The sequence below is a fragment of the Alosa alosa genome, chromosome 13 (genome assembly GCF_017589495.1).
Source record: "Alosa alosa isolate M-15738 ecotype Scorff River chromosome 13, AALO_Geno_1.1, whole genome shotgun sequence".
Lineage (NCBI taxonomy): Eukaryota > Metazoa > Chordata > Actinopteri > Clupeiformes > Clupeidae > Alosa > Alosa alosa.
Genome location: NC_063201.1, coordinates 3,439,289 through 3,456,554, shown reverse-complemented (window position 1 = coordinate 3,456,554; position 17,266 = coordinate 3,439,289). Strand labels below are relative to the sequence as shown.

At 43.3% G+C, this 17,266-nt stretch overlaps 1 protein-coding gene across 1 annotated transcript; it reads right to left on the bottom strand.

Moving 5' to 3' along the window:
* Nucleotides 1–6,159: 6,159 nt before the first annotated feature.
* On the bottom strand, nt 6,160–16,593 carry LOC125306205. The gene is made up of 7 exons (XM_048261431.1): nt 16,366–16,593; nt 13,950–14,119; nt 9,395–9,547; nt 9,222–9,249; nt 7,445–7,489; nt 6,794–6,947; nt 6,160–6,419 (listed from the first exon to the last, which is right to left on the bottom strand). Exons 1-7 carry the CDS (start codon nt 16,430–16,432, stop codon nt 6,257–6,259), a joined length of 780 nt encoding a protein of 259 aa, XP_048117388.1. The 5' UTR covers nt 16,433–16,593; the 3' UTR covers nt 6,160–6,256.
* Between the last annotated feature and the right edge of the window lie 673 nt (nt 16,594–17,266).

The following is a 17,266-nucleotide window of genomic DNA, read 5'->3' as shown; positions in this document are numbered from 1 at the left end:
GTTTCTCTCTTGCTGAGAGGGCATACGTGTGTGTGGGGCAGCCATGCCGAGCACTAAACACCGTTATCCCGGCCTCGGAGATGTCTGACATGCTCACCGAGCTGCAGAGCGCTCTGGACTTTGCTCTTCGTGCCGTCATACTCGCCGTTGGCCGAGTGCTGTGTGTGGGGCTTGCTGATACATGTCGGACAACCCCCCCCCACACACACAAACTATATTTTATAAACCCACTTCTGGTTTCTCCAGCCCCTGTGGATGCACTCATGTCCGGAGAGTTCTGGCAAGCTCTGTGAACTCTGGCAAGCACTTACTTTCCCTCAATTCTACAATTCTATGCCTCACCACTCACTTCAGCGCTTGGCGGGCATGCACAGAAGTCCTACCCGCTGCTCCCAGCCACCCCTCCCCCAATCACCTTGCGATCTTGAGAGAGGAGATCAGTGAGTTGGCCGCAAAGCATCAGCCAGTCCCTGTGGAGGACATACAGAAAAGGTTTTACAGCAGATACTTCATCATGCCGAAAAGAGAGAGTGGACTTAGACCGATATGCCTGAGGCACCTGAATGCTTATTTGAATCAAATACCTTTCAGGATAATTACACAGCATCACATACTGAACAGTGTCTAGTGGGGAGACTAGTTGGTCCTCGTCGCCTGAAGGATGCATTATTAATACCGCCCGGCCCAGGCACAGGAAGTATCTGCAATTTTGCATTCTAGAAAAAAACTTTTGGAGTTCTCCCATTCAAGGTCCCTAGCTCTCCGGTTATCATGTTTTAAGAGATGTATGTTATGTCTCCATGACATGGTTTTATGTGTTTCATATTGTGCTCTTATTTTGATATGACCGCTGCTGGTTTCCGGTCTGGGTGTTCGTTTAAAGGACCGGTTGCTGGGTGTTCGTTTAAAGAATCGGTTGCTACAAAACAGTTTTTCCAGCAGAAGTTGACCAATATTCTCAGTTATTACAATGCAACAAACAGTGTATAAAAAGCATTTTAAAAGACAAAACCTTTACTGTAATGACGGAAAAGATGCATAGCCTCCCTGTGAGTGCTTTCTTTTTCTGAGGTCAAGCACAGGTCCAACCAAATAAACAGTCTCGATGGGCTGGACATAGAACTGAAGGACAGAATGCTCAAAACATTGGTAACACTTTGCTTGACGGTATCTACATAAGAGTGACATGACACTGTCATAACTTGTCATGGCAAAAACCGAATGACACTAACCCTAACTTGTCATGAAAAAAAAAACGAATGACACTTGACAGAAGTGAGTAACGGAAGCGTTATGTCATCAGAGCCGGACAGTAATGGAGTAGCCTACATTTACTTGAGTACAGTACTTGAGTACAATTTTGAGGGATCTGTACTTTACTCGAGTATCATTTTTGGGGAGTATTCATGACTTTACTCAAGTACATTTGAGAGGCAATTATTGTACTCTTTACTCCACTACATTTCTATCCATAACCGTGAGTACCGTTACTTCTTCTAAAAAAAAAAAAGGAAAAAAAGAAAAATCTCAACCCTCAATTTGTTGTTTCCCTCGTGTGTGTGCGTGATTGGATTGTGCAGGCGCCACTGATTGGGACAGCCTATCAGTAATCACCTTCAGCTTTCCGGCAAAGTCAACTCCATGGTCAGATTTAGATAAGAGATGAAACCATGGACGAAACAATGGATGAAGACGCAGTAGGTCCATCCCGGGAATGTGCCTACCTGTGGCCCCACCTCTATTTACTATTTCAATTTTCTGAACAAGTTAATGATAGTTTTCGCTTCAAGTGTTTCAATTACAAAATAGTATTTTGTATTTGAAAAACGTATTTTATATACATGTATTAGAAATACTGCCCATCCCTGGCAACATGGTAAAAAGATGAAAATGACTTGATTTTACTTTCAATTCCTTTTACATTCTCCAAGCTATTAACATTAACATTTTTCAAAACTCCATGTAGGACGTTTCTGTACATAAATGTAAGCACTGTGGCAGTAGTAATGCAATATTTAGAAAATGTAGGCTACTCTTGTACTCTTGATACTCAAGTACTTTTAAAAACAAGTACTTCAGTACTTTTACTTAAGTAGACATCTGACTGTTGTACTTTTACTTGTCCTTGAGTAAAATTTAGCAAAGGGTAACTGTACTTTTACTCAAGTAATGAAGCTGTGTACTCTGTCCGCCTCTGTATGTCATAAACATACTTGTTTATAATGTTTATGCCTTGTTCATGACAGTGTCATGCCACTTTTATGTAGATACCGTCAAGTAAATTGAAACAAAAACATCTTTATACATAATTCAAAATGTATTTGAAAAATATCATCAACCCATCAAGATATCTGCTTCACATCAGTGTATGGACATATTCTTTTCATTTAAAAGGACACACACACAGACTATATGTTATTTATTATAATGCCTTTCATACACCAAAGTAATTCAATGTGCTTTCACAGAAATGCAAAGAATAGTAACAGTAACAAATAAAAGCAAATGACAAATGAAATAATTGTCTTTAAAGGCAAAGCAAGACTTTATTTGTATAGTGCAACTTTATTTGTATAGTGCATTTTACACTCAAGGCAACTCTGCTTTGCGATCTGAGAACAGATAACAGCATATAAAAAGAATACAAGCATGAGGGACAAATACAAATGCAAAAAGGAAGGAAACCACTGCACATTTTCCGTTTGTCATCCTACGGTTGCTGGGTGACATTTGAACGAGTTGACGGTCATTCAAATTATTAGTGGTCTGTTCATTTTGAATATGACCATCAACTCATTTGAATGCCACTCAGCAACTGTAGGATGATATCTGCAAAATGTGCAATGGTCTCTTAATCTTTTCCAGAGCTGTACAGAACTAGCCAGGATGCCAGCCAAACTTAATTCTGCCCACAGCATTTGAGGTCGGGAAGTTCGGTCTGGACTTGTTCTGTTGTGGAGCGACTATGCCCGAACCAGAGCGGTTCAGACCAGAAAAACTCCTGAACGGTTTTGTTCAGAGCTGAAAATGCAACAGTGTTTGACAGAAAACAGATGTAGGTTGCTAGTGACAAAATATTAGCTTTCAGTATGGTACAATGTCTTTTTGTAAATGACATTTAATTACAAAGGGTTTTTTATTCATTCCAGTGTTCCCTAACAAAAACGCTGTTGCTAAAAGGTAGACATTTATATTTCGCCATTGCGTCTGTTGTAGAAGATATTGAGCATTTTAGGGGTTAAACATGTTAAAATGACGAGTCAACATAAGTTGAGCTGATATGAAGTCCAGTAAATCATATATCCAATCAAATTTATCCATTTATCAAGTGTATCAATATGTCACAAGCTAGAATGTGGTTGCTAAAGGCTATAATTCGGCTGTACAAGACCAGAGGCCAATATAACGTGTGTGTGTGTGTGTGTGTGTGTGTGGTAAATGGACTGCATTTATATAGCGCTTATATAGTTCAACCATTCACATACACACCAATGGCAGAGGCTGCCACGCAAGGCCCCCATGCTCATCGGGAGCACTGGGGTTAAGTGTCTTGCTCTAGGACACAGGGTCAGGAGGAGTTGGGCTCAAACCTTCCAGTTTCTGAACGACTCCTCTACCTACTGAGCCACTATACTATTCTGTGTGCATTCAGTATATTGTATATTATTATTTTAATATCATTATTATGATTATCATTATAACTATCTTTATATTACCCCATTCTCGTGGGTGAGACTAAGTCCTTCACGAACAGATATCTATAAAAGTCTTTCAAAAGCATCTACGGCTCACTGATTTCTCACATTTAGGGCCCTACTGTATCTTACACCCGGCATTTTTGCTAGTTTGTGGTCAGTGCAATTAACATTATTCCGCCATGCGTCCATCACAAATGAACTTGCACACCCACAAGCTTGTCTGTGGAAAAACATAAGCATAGCCCCAGAGACCCGGGTTCAAGACCGGGTGGGGTCACTGCTTTCCCTTCGCTACACGCTTGTAAAATGAGAGGACTATGTTTTCATAAAAACGTGAATGGTGTTGGGCACTTTTCCACTTTGAGTTGAACTTTTCTCAATCCGTAGCAGTCAGGGCGCCTCTGCAAAAACGCAAGGCGCAGCAGGGGCACAAAATTACTAATATATAAATATATAATAAATTACTAACTACTAATAGTGCTGATAGGACCCATACACTGCAGATCAGGACACTCCATTATAATATACACATTATATTTATACATTATATATTATATTATGATTATAAGGCTATCATTCTTTCTTCATAATGTTTTCTGTATTCTTGGGTCGTTTTCACTTATTTTTACGAAAATTGTAAAAAAATCATCAAAGACCACAATGGTGAGAAAATCATGTAAGGTCGCCCATAATACCTCTACACAGCACTCAAGTTAATGATTGTTCACCACCATATGAGTCCATCCTAAAGTCAAGCATAGAATAAATGATGAGTAATATTTTAAGGAAAAATACTCAAAATCCTCTGATTGCTGCCTCTTAAACTAGATTATGTTCTGGTTGGCTTGCTCCTCTACAACAGTAAACAGAATATCTTTGGCACATGGACAAAACAGAGTGCATCTTGGGCCTTAGGGAACACTGATTGGCATTTTTTCACCATTATCTGACATATTGACCAAATAACTCATAGATTAATCGAGAATAATCAACAGATTTATTGACTATGAAAGTAATCATTAGAGGCAACCCTACAATCCTCCGCATGACCACAATCCACACAAACCAAGTACATCCTTTGTCAGAGGCAAAACACGTTATTTGCTCCAGGCTCTTAAACGTTGAGGTCTAAAGCCCATAATGACACTGTATTTAGTTGCAAAACAATGCTGCCAGGGTAAGAAACCAGTAACATGAGCATCCCACAAGATCCTCCTTTACCTGTATGTCTCCTATCATCATGTTCACCATGAAAGACCACCATACAGCACCTTTCTTATGCATCTGTCAGCAGAGCAACAGTATGGAAATGCTAAAGTCGCCTTGTTCTTGCCATTGTAAGCTGAAAGACTTGACTGTGAACACAAAAAGCTCAGCAGTTACATCCGGTCGTGTAATCGTTGGTGTAAACTATACCTACATTCCATTCATTCATGAAGAGTGTCAGCGAGAGAAACTAGATGCTCAAGTATAATATGACTGTCACGAGATAGTCAAGAGATTGATGTTCATTTTGGGTCACATATTACAAAAGTTCAAACTGATGAACAAATTACTGAGGGTACTCCATCAAACACAAAGTATGGGAATGTAAGGTAAAACGCTGTTTACGTGTGCAACTGTGATTCGCTAGCGATTGTTGCAAATGTGTGTATAATGGCAGAGCCGGCGAAGAAGCAGTGAAAACCCTTGACGGAAGATGCAAAGAAAAGGAAAAGAGCTTCAGACCGAGCGAGGGGGAGTTTCGTAGAGAAAAAGCATCAGGCTTGCCTGATGTCCCTTTAATTACAATCTGAATTTGACTTAAATCTGAGTAATGATATATGCAAAAGTGCAATAATTAAAGTTCCATCAAAATGATTTTGAAAGCGCTACTTTAAAGGTCCAGTATGTAGAAAATAATGGAAAATAAACTGTAACCATTCCAAAAATGATCACCATATGTTGTCAGAGAGTAAGGAATGGCTTATTTGACAACATTACTCTAACCCGTAAAACCCCGTAAAATCCATTAAAAAAAATGAGTTACGGGGCGGAATCTCTTGGAATTTTCGTTTATGTTTTGAACGATTAATTCTAGAATAGCGTATTAATAATGGGCTAGCGCGTCTTCCTATTTGGGTTGCCAAATTAGCAAAGGCCAACATGAACGCCTACGAGAGGCAGGCACATTTCCAAAATTAAAACAAGAAACAAATTAAGTGGACATCGAAAAAACTTCCGGATATGGTGACGTCTTCGTCAAACGAAGAATATCAAGTCTGACGCAGAGCTGGCCATATTTCTCCACAACAGGTAGCCTAGGCTAAACTTCATCTGCATCGCTAACTTCAGCTAAATATGTTACGTTGGTTAGAGAGGTATTTTTTGTTTTCACTGTTTCCGTAATGTGTAGCTGTGTACTAACGTTAGCTAAGTCTTCATTACATTTGGCAACCCAGAAGAGGCTCGCGTCTGGTAGTCTTGAGAGCGTTCTGGCCTACAGAACGTTCGGTAACAATCCTACAAATCGCACCTTTAAGGTAAAACAAATCTTTAGGGCTCCTTTAAAAAAGTTGTTAAGACTGCTGTATGTCTATGTGCATGTCTATATCAGCAGGGGGTTGTATGTTCACTTCAGACTCATCTGGGTTGTTCATTGGCACTAAAACGAAAGCTTCCTGCTGCTGCTGCAGTTGCTGCTCCGGTTGCTGTCCATTTGGTTCTGGGATTTTCTTGCATCTAAAACATGTGTATAGGCAATAGTGTAATCAGTCTATTAGCATGTGGTGAGAGTTTAGAGCTATAAATTCACTTTACATATACATATTATGAATTATGAATATTACGGAGAGGGTTATTGACATTCTACCCAGTGTACAGTACATGAAACATTTTACTAGATCAAAGTTTGGGCTTTGAATGAGTAGTGAGAGTAATACGACTAGTTCTTTATAACATGATAGTATAGATAAGGAATGCTGATCGGGGCCACATTCTCAGGAGCGTGGCTATACCATAAGTCAACTCTTTGACTGCTTAAAGATTCAGCCTTTATAAATTACAGTTTCTACATTCCATTTTCATTTTATATTCACATAATTGTGTTTATATACCGTTTTATGAGGAGGACAACAGCCACACTGCCAAACAATGTAACAACGACAAATATGACCCAGGGAAGTATGGTCTTCAGTGGGTCACCATCTTCATTATCTGGTGGACTCTGTAGTGGTCTCTCTGGTGCCCCTTGTGAGTCTCCCTTATGATCTGCAACACGCATACAGTACATAGACATTCATTTTGGATACATCGTTTAAACGCAGTGGAACGTCTTCATGAATATACTGAGTTTACTTTACTTGTGTAAATATTTCCTGTGGAAAAGAGTGTCTCTGCTTTGATATCTTTGATGTGTGTTTCTTTTATCTGCATCGTTTGTTATGGTCATATGACCTGATGTCACTATAAAAGTGAGCACCTCAGTAGGTTTGAATGGAAAGCTTTGGTCAAAACATGTTGTCGTTTTAATCCATGTAACAATTATAATAAAATGTTTAAACCAATCCTTCCTTGTCCTTACCCTCCTTGGAGTGCCTGCTCTTTATCCGATCATGTAAATAAAATTGACTTATATTATAGTGATCATGGTGACACAGTAACACCTCACAATGCATGCATCTTTCAGTGAATCCATTTCAGATCATTTTAGCAGCCCAACATTCTTCATAAACTTGATTCACTACATTCATACTGTAATACCTTACCCTGATTGGTGGGAATTGATGGGGTAGAGGGAGATGACTTTTCACCTGCAAACATACATGCACACACACACACACACACACACACACACACACACACACAAACTCTACACATTACATTTCATTCTTAATTTAATTCTCCCATGTGCGTAAGGGTAAAAAAAACTGCGTAGCTACGCGCATTTCAGTTGTTGTTTTAAAGGGCGTGAATTCTCCCCTTCGCTTAAATCTGTCATTTACGAGCGATAGAGGGAGTTACATGTTTTATTCATCCCTGCAGGGTAAATTCAGATGTCCAGCAGCCTTGTGTTGTCTACCAACAAGCATTCACACTGCTATACACTCGTAAAAACCCTGATGACAACAGTTAATAAAATAAAAAGAGTCCCAAAACAAGCTTCTATCATTAGTAGTAAATAATTAATGCACTTCAAACAGGTCTGTTATGTAGTCTTATGGCGGCCGGAACAAATGACCTACTGAACCTCTCAGTCCTGCAGCTCATTTGCTGATACACCTTCATGTTTTCCCCCATTACAGTGTGACACGATGGCATATTTTCCGGACATTACCTTATCCATGAGGCTACATTGTTAAATAGTGAAAACCCCATTATAATCACCCACTCTGGATATTAGAGCTTACCGACTGTGCATCTTCAGTTTTAACTTGACGTTAAGTCATAATGCCATAGCCTACCTCGTTCGAATCTGTCCATTCTGTCCGAATCTGACCAAAGTCAAACATACATTTGCACAGACGTCTGTACTTTTGTCGAGCAGCATAGTTTATATTCGCCTGTCTCTTGATTCGCTTGTAATAGAGGCTGGTATTGTTATGCCAGTCTCTCTACTGTATTTGAAACTGCATGTGTAAGTCTACAGCTTGGCTAGCATAGATACATTGATATTATGAGTCAGTCTACAGCTTGGCTAGCATAGATACATTGATATTATGAGTCAGTCTACAGCTTGGTTAGCATAGATACATTGATATTATGAGTCAGTCTACAGCTTGGTTAGCATAGATACATTGATATTATGAGTCAGTCTACAGCTTGGTTAGCATAGATACATTGATATTATGAGTCAGTCTACAGCTTGGTTAGCATAGATGCATTGATATTATGAGTCAGTCTACAGCTTGGTTAGCGTAGATACATTGATATCATGAGAAGCAGCTGCCATTGAAACAGTGAGTTTTTAAATTATGCATCTACACACCTCAAGCACGTCTAGACTCTTTATAAAAAAAAAACTCAAAGCAAAAGTGAAATTTTGTGAAGCCAATTTTTTGTTAGGCTGTGTAATGACACACCATATTACTGTAGGCCTGCGCTATTCAGTTCACCATGCTTACGTTCAAAATCAAAGACTGGTTTGTGTTCTTTCTGGATTTCAATGGAATTCAGAAGGTCAATAAGAAAGTCCACGCTCCACGTTTTCATATCAGCCTATATTAACGAGGTGGTGGATCAGTCTGGTTCTATTGTAAATAAATCACGCCTCTTTCACAAGGCCGCCTTGATTTCGAACTTGTGGGTGTGGGGAAGCGGGAATGGGAGAGTACGCGTAACTGAAAAGTTCGTAACTGAAAAGTTCGTAACTGAAGCGCGTAGAAAAACGCTTACGTGCGATTTACGCACGAATGAGAGAATTACCCCCATTATGAATTTATGAAATACACTATAAGAATTTCAACAATTGTTGTTCACGTGAATAAATGTAAATCATCCACATAAAAGAGTTGGTGTAAAACTAAAAGCCAAGATAAAACTTACATGGACAAGGAAGATCCTTGGCAACAAACTGCAAAACACAAAGATAGACAGACAGACAAACACACACAAACATACACATAACAAAATGTAAAAAAAGACATATGTGTGTAATGGCATACAAATGACATCATTGGATGCACAGAAAATGGTTACGTGAGTAATGGGGAACTTACACCCTTCTGAGGGCAGTCCACAGTCACTACAACAGAGTCCACATGGCTCTCCACGTCAACAGCAGCAAAAGACGCATTCACAACAGGAGGTAGAAACCGCATGGCATCCTTCTTTTCTGGTTCTTCGTAATCATAGTGGGCACACTCTGTAGTCTGAAATATGAAACAAGAAAAACAAAAAGAAACTGAATTATTCTTAAAGTATTCATTTAATTATCATTATCAATCATTTTAAAGGAGAAATCCAGTGAGTTTTCACATAAATCTCCATTTCTCAAGGTCACTGAGTACTGTTTTTAAAAAAACAACAAAAAAAAAACAATCGGTTTTACCTACCTCAAGTTGCTACAGCCAGCAGCTAACACAGTTAGGCAGCTACAGCACTACACTCATGCCCCCAGAGTGTAGCGCTGTAGTTGCCTGGATGCATTAGCTGCAGGCTGTAGTAACTCAAGCTAGGTAAAACCGACTGTTATTGTTTCTTGTGACCTTAAGAAACGGAGATATATGTGAAAACTTGCCGGATTTCTTCTTTAACAGGGGACAGGTGATGAGGAAGTCATGTTAAAGATGGGCACCATGGTAAGGAGACAGTTTCACTGATCAAGTATAGTCCCATGGAGCCAAAAGTCTATTACAGCATATTTGTGGGAAATGTGTGCCAAAAGCTGGGTGTACTGTAAATGTGTGTGCTATTTTGATACAGCTACACCTACACAGAAAACCCTCTCAAAGCAGTGGTACGGATTTAAGAAGAAATGTTCACTTTTTGGCACTAAAATCTCCCTGGACATACACTCTTGTCACACAATGCCAATCACATGTGGCTCCAGAGGCTAATGGCTCAGAAATGATAACAAGATGTCAATTGTGGTGTTGTCACAATACCAAACGTATGACTTCGATATGATACCATACCTAAGTAGCATATCTCGATACAAATACTGACACGATACAAGAAAAGTTAGACATCAGTAACAGAAGACCAGAGCATGGAATCTTTTTGGAGTGGGGAAATTCAGTGGAAAAACAGATGACCTTCTTTTTAAATGATGATTCACTAGTTCGCCCTTCTATATGATTGCTTCAGCTAGACTAGAATGTATGGGAGAAGTGCGTGTTTGGCAAGGTAGCTGTCCGTGGTCCTGGAGTGCCTGGAGCGGATATCGCGATAGAGCGATGACCGCTTGCACCCCCCTGTGTAAGGAGGATGAGTAACAGGGCAATAGGTGAAATGGAGGAGTAGGGGGAGGAGGGGGGATGATTTCGCGAACGCCGGAGCATGTGACGTATGGAAAAGGAGGTCGGCTTAAATAGGCCTACCCTGCGGCGGCAGTGGGTGAGTTAATTGCTGTCAATCATCCCGAAGGCTCCACCCGAACTTTGTTTATAAAACATAATTTCACTAGTTCGCCCTTCTATATGATTGCTTCAGCTAGACTAGAATGTATGGGAGAAGTGCGTGTTTGGCAAAGCTGTCTGGAGCGGATATCGCGATAGAGCGATGACCGCTTGCACCCCAAAAGATCACAGAGAAAGGCCGCTACCAACTACATAAGTGCTTGCTGAGCGAGTCGTAAATCCGCTAGATTGGAGCGGATGTAAGACTGGTAGGCATCCGAGGACCAACGGCCCAGTATTTTAATTTGTTGCTCCGATAAGCCGTTGAGCGCAGCTGTTGTGGCAGCTCCTATCCTGAAGGAGTGTCTTGAGTAGCGATCCGCGGGAAAACCAGATTTGACTAGAATGGTTTTTTAAGAGTGTCTGGAATCTGTGGCGAGTGATGGGTAGCCCTTCGTCTGACACGAAGAGCGGGCTAGTAGACGAAGCTTGAGCTGACCGATATGAGATGTAGTGAGATAGGTATTGGAAAGGCTGAAGATCTGAGGCGGAGTTAAATGGATATGGAGTGTCCTTTTCGGGACTGATCGGTTTTACTCTGTTTGATGGTAAATCGAATGGTGTCTTGGTCTAGCTGCTCTAGATCTGCGATGCACGGGTGGACATCGGGAATGAAGAGAGACGAAGGGCATGTAAACTCGCTACATCTCAGCAGCCCAAAAAGGCCAGTAGAAACATAACGGAGATGGTGGAATCGGAATGCGGTGACATGAACCCTTTGCGAAGGGTAGCGAGGCAGGTGGCGAGAATGCTTGAGGTAATGGGAAGGCGGGAGTCTTGGGGGACTGGCTGTTGCCTACGGATACCTTTGATTAACAAGCCTATCCTGGTGTCAGAGAAGGAAGGGCATTCGGAGCCGTGGAGGAGTTTGTAGACGAAATGAATGCCAGCTAGGTAGACTCTAATGGAAGAGACTTTGATCCCGAGTGAAGTGTGGGCGTGGGTGATAAATGATGATATGGTGACTGCATCGAACCTGGGAAATGGTAGTGAGTGCTTTGCATGGAACTGTTTGAAGCACGACCAAGCAGTCCAGTAGGGGTAGCGAGGGCTTGGAGGGCTAGGTCGGCCGTGATGGGCTGAAGATAGCTGAGGGGGTGGTTTATAGGAAGATGGTCTCCGAAAAGCTGGGGAGTTGACTAGTGGACACTCGGCCGCGCCGTGACTGGGGCTATTGCAGAGGGACAAGATGGTTTAAGTCCTAGAAAAAACGCTGTTATGGAGCTCCATATCGAAATGCCCCAGTAGGGTTTTGGTTCCAGAGGCCGACTCTGGCAGCGCATTTAGCTGAAAACAGCCGGTGATATGTGTAGAAATGAGCTCCCCCGTAGGATACGGCTAGACCGGCGATGATGGCCAGGTAGTCGTTCAGCTCTTTGCGTCGGCTGGGGAACGCGAAACAGATGACTTCCGTGTAGTTGGTAAAAGCTACGGTGAACTCGGGAAATGACAGGGTTTTTGATGCTGGGCCAGAATTTTTTAGAGAAAAAAAACGTTCGCCGCAAACTAGATCCCGGTTATGAGAGGGAATAGGGAGGGAGGGAAGAATGGTAGAAAGGTCTCACGCCTGCACCTGACAAGATGAGGTTCCTGGTGGACGCCAGACGGGTGGTGGTTCGAATGCTGCAGCGTGAGGAGGCGGTGGCAGGGCCTGTGCTGTGGCTAAAGAATAGTTTTGCTGCCGGAACGGGACGTCATGGTCCGAAGCACTCGCTGAGTGCTGATGACCCGCTGCTGCGGGCTGGTCTAGCGCGGAGCCGGGGAAGAGATGGGAAGGGAGAAAAAGGGGGGGAGGGAGGCCGCTGACGCTGACCAGAAGGGGAGCAACCTGGGACAGGGTCCTTGGGGAAGTGGGACGGGAAGGAAAAGAGGGTTAGGGGAGTAGCGGCGCTGTCGCTATCGGCGCGGGCTGAGACCAGGTGCTCGCTAACTCATAAGAGAGATGGGGAGCTAGTGAGGTGACTCTTCGAGCTGACGCTTCGTGAGTTGAGGCGTGCTGTACAGACGCGGGCTCCCCGGAATGGAAAGGGAGGGGGGGGGGGGAGGGGAGCAGTCGTCCGGAACGACTGGAGGTGGGGCAGGCCTGGACCGAAGTCCTGGCTAGGGAGGTGGATGGGGAGGGAAAGAAGGGTGGGGGAGAAGCGACGCTTCGCTACCGGGGCCGCCTGGAGAAGTGGGGTTGGACCCGAAATACGGGCGGAGATCTGGCGGGAATGGGCCTGAGCCGCTGACGGCAGTGGCTGTGGCTGAAGCAGCGAATGATACGCTCTGAGCGTGTGGTGCCGGAGAGTGCTGTCGGCGCGTCTGCCCGGCGAGGTGGCTGGTGGTGTGTGCTTCGTCCGGCTGAATGGCCGGAGGGAAGGAACAGCGTCGGGATGCCAGAAGGAGCAGCTTCCTGGTCTGGGGAGGAAAACAAAGTGAGGGAGCGGGGAGGGGCTTAACGGACCGGGTTATCCGACTGCGTTAGCAGGCGGAGGAGATGGAACTTCCTATCCGGACCCACGGAACGCCGATGCCGCTGAAATGGAGAGTGCTGCGGATCACGAGCCACTGTCCAGTGGGTAGGGTCAACGCCTTGCTGGCGCTGGGTCCTGGTGCTGCCGCGAAGTTGAGGCTGCTGAAGCGAGAAATGCTGCCCCAAGCGACGGGGCAGGAGAGGAGCACCTTCTGCGACCCTGTGTCCTGGATTCCCTACGCTGGCGGCGCGGGGGAAACTTAATAAGATTATTTTTAAGCCGGGAGGAGGGCCCTGGGTGTCGGGTGTTGGCGGACGGTTGTCCTCCAGATGCGCTGGAAGAGGCGTGGATTTCCAGTTCCATGAGAGCTGTCTTGTCAATGCAAACAATACGCAGACTGAATGATTTCGCTGAACGCCGGAGCGTGTGGCGATATGGAAAAGGAGGTCGGCTTAAATAGGCCTACCCTGCGGTGGCAGTGGGTGAGTTAATTGCTGTCAATCATCCCGAAGGCTCCACCCGAACTTTGTTTATAAAACATCATTTAAAACCCCATTCTTAAAGTACTAACAGTAACAAAATAGGATATTGTATCATTTCTAATTTCAGGGTATCGTGATACTCCATGATGTTCTGTGCATCATGCAACACTAGTCAATTGGTGTATTTTTGGTGTATTTGTCCTAAAACCTCCATACGTTGCAGGTCCATGCAGTGGTGCAGTAATCCGTTGCCTCATCAACTACATCCGCCATCGGTGGAGAGATGCGATAGCGGTTAAATCCGTCCTGTGGGCTGCACACACACTGAACCTTCTTCTGTGCTGCTGCCTGTGTCCCAGTCACACACCATGCCAAGCACAATACAACTGAGGGCACAAGAACACAGATAGTCATATGAACATAGAAGAACAGTGATCCCCTGGTGATTTTCCTGGTAACAAATGTACATAAAACTACACAAATAAAACATGACCGCCGCTCAGTCCTGCACATTCTCTCTGCAGAAATACATCACGCTTGGCAGTTTGTCTCCATGTCCTACTCCATCCCCTACTCTGCTCTTGAAACTTTTGTGCATGTAAATGAGCATGTGTGCGTTTGCTTTTGTGTATGTGTGTGCTTCTCTCTGTGTGTGTTTTCGCTTGTGAGTGTGTGTGTGGGAGTAAGGGTGTGCGTGTGTGTGTGTGTCTGCTTGCCTGCATGTGTGTGTTTTATGTGTGTGTGTGTGTGTGTGTGTGTGTGTGTTCGCTTGTGAGTGGGTGTGTGGGGGTAATGGGGTGTGTGTGTGTGCGTGCGTGTACATGTTTGTGTTTACGTGTGTCTGTGCGTGCCTGTGGGTGTGTGGGGGTAATGGGGTGTGTGCGTGCGTGCGTGTACATGTTTGTGTTTATGTGTGTCTGTGCGTGCCTGTGGGTGTGTGGGGGTAATGGGGTGTGTGTGCGTGCGTGTACATGTTTGTGTTTATGTGTGTGTGTGCGTGCCTGTGGGTGTGTGTGCGTGCCTGTGGGTGTGTATGCGTGAGTCTGTGGGTGTGTATGCGTGAGTCTGTGCATGCGTGCCTGTGTGTGCATGTACGTGCGTACGTATGCCTACATGTCTACTGTGTGTGTGTGTGTGTGTGTGTGCATGTACGTGCGTACGTATGCCTACATGTCTACTGTGTGTGTGTGTGTGTGTGTGTGCATGTACGTGCGTACGTATGCCTACATGTCTACTGTGTGTGTGTGTGTGTGTGTGTGTGTGTGTGTGTGTGTGTGTGTGTGTGTGCCTGTGTGTGTGCATGTACGTGCGTATGTATGCCTACATGTCTACTGTGTGTGTGTGTGTGTGTGTGCATGTACGTGCGTACGTATGCCTACATGTCACCTGTGTGTGTGTGTGTGTGTGTGCATGTGTCATTATGTATCTTTGTGTGTATTTATGCATGTGCACTGCATGTTAATGTGTGTGTGTGTGTGTGTATGCATGTGTGCGTGTGAGTGTGTTCATACCTGTGTGTGTCTGTGCTTATGTGTGTGTTTATGTGTGTGTGTATGTCTGTGCTTGTGTGTGTGTGTTTGTGTTTTTATATGTGTGTGTGTGCGTGCATGTATCTTTATGTGTGATTATGTGTGTTCATGAGTGTGTGTGTGTGTGTGCATGCATAGTGTACAGTCACTACATGTACATATATCAATTTACTGTATGGTCCCCTATGAATGGAATTCCACAAAACTTGGCCTGCATTCAGAGGGTGTCATAATGATCCTACACTTCAAGTTCTGTGCAGTTTTGAACCTGTCAGCCAAAGATACCTGGGATTACAACGCCTCGTTTTTGCTTTTTCATTTTTAACTAGGTGGCGCTATACATCAAATGAGTTGTTATGTAGTAGGGGTTATGGGATGGGTTGACATGGCCCCTGGAGGCCAACATACAAAAATGGTCTTCCTAGGCCCTACAGTTCTTGAGATATTCACAGAAAACTGTGTCTGGCCATCTACAGGCCAGTTGGTATCCAGTCACTAAATTTACATATAAATTAATGTATTGTATGCCCCGCCCATGAACGGAATTTCACGAAACTGTGCATGCATTCAGTGGGTGTCAGAATGATTCTACACCTCAAGTTTTGACCATGTCAGCCAGAGATGCCTGCGATTACAACACCTCATTTTTGCTTCTATAACCTCATTTTGCTATCTATAAGGCTCTGGGTGGCACTAAAGGCTTAGGCTACACGCGTTATGGGGTGGGTTGACATGGCGCTGCCAAGCGCACTGAGCGCCTTGCGTTTTTGCATAGGCGGCTGGAATTTCCCAAATTGAATGTCCGACTAGTCCACTGGGCCCACGTCATTCACAGTTTTATGAAGACTTTATATTAGTGCACCTTGTGTTTTACAAGCGGCAAAGTGCCCATGTGATCGCGCCCTATATAGGTCACTACGCCGAGTCTACGCAGAAGCATTTGTAAATCAAGTCAGCTACGTCAGAAATTAAACTATATGCCGAACATTTGGTGTCACCGTGCACAAATGCGATTTTTACAATTACGATTTAAACAATTTAATTAGTTTACGTTAGTAGAGCCTTTTCAACCACTCGTTTAAGTTATTAAAAGCGCTGTTTACCGAGATATATGACCTCGTCAGTGCCACCCATTGGACCAACCATCCTTCGGAATCTTCTTAGAGGCATAGAAAGAGAGAGTTTCGGCGTCGCCGCCACGCGATCAAGAGTTCCAAAAAAAACCCCTGAAAGGCTGAATCTCAGGACGGTGGAATTAAGTCATTGACTACTGACCAAGTGATTGCCCGTGTAAACTTCAAACACTTCCATAATCCGTAAACGGAGTGAGTGTCGTCACTCCTGTTTTTTCCACCGCTCTCGAAAGTGAAAGTTTTTGGACGAATGAGACGCTCAGATCTGTATGAATGTAAGGCATGTTTTTATTGTAAGATTCCAGTGTATGGAAATATTCCACTCATTTAAAAGGACACAAACACACACACAGATAAAACCTCAGAGTTGGCAAACAAGCCTATTGCTTATTGCAGGTCCACAAATAAGCATTAGTATAATAATCCAAAATATTAAAAAGTAAGTAGCTATAGAACTATGAGAAACATAGGAATATAAAAATGTAGCCTACCTTACATAAAAGTAAAGCATAAAATAATTGCATCAAAATCGAATACAAATAATATAAATCATTAAAATACTTAATTAAAGTAATCAACCCTGAGATAAAAGCAATTGGTGACATGAGATCTAAACATTTCACAATGTTCTTCAGGTGATATAAAGCTGATGTAGATATTTCTTTCATGTGTCTGTTGAAGTTTAGATTGCTGCCAATTAAGACACCAATCTAACCTCTCAGTCAAATGATGTCTGCAGGCCAAGTATTTGAAGGACATCTTTGCAAAAAACATTGCAGGGAGATACTAGTCTGGAACACGATAGTTTACTAGCATTTCCTGCCGAATCAGCAACGAGAGAGGATGACGCTATAGATTTGAAACTGAAAGG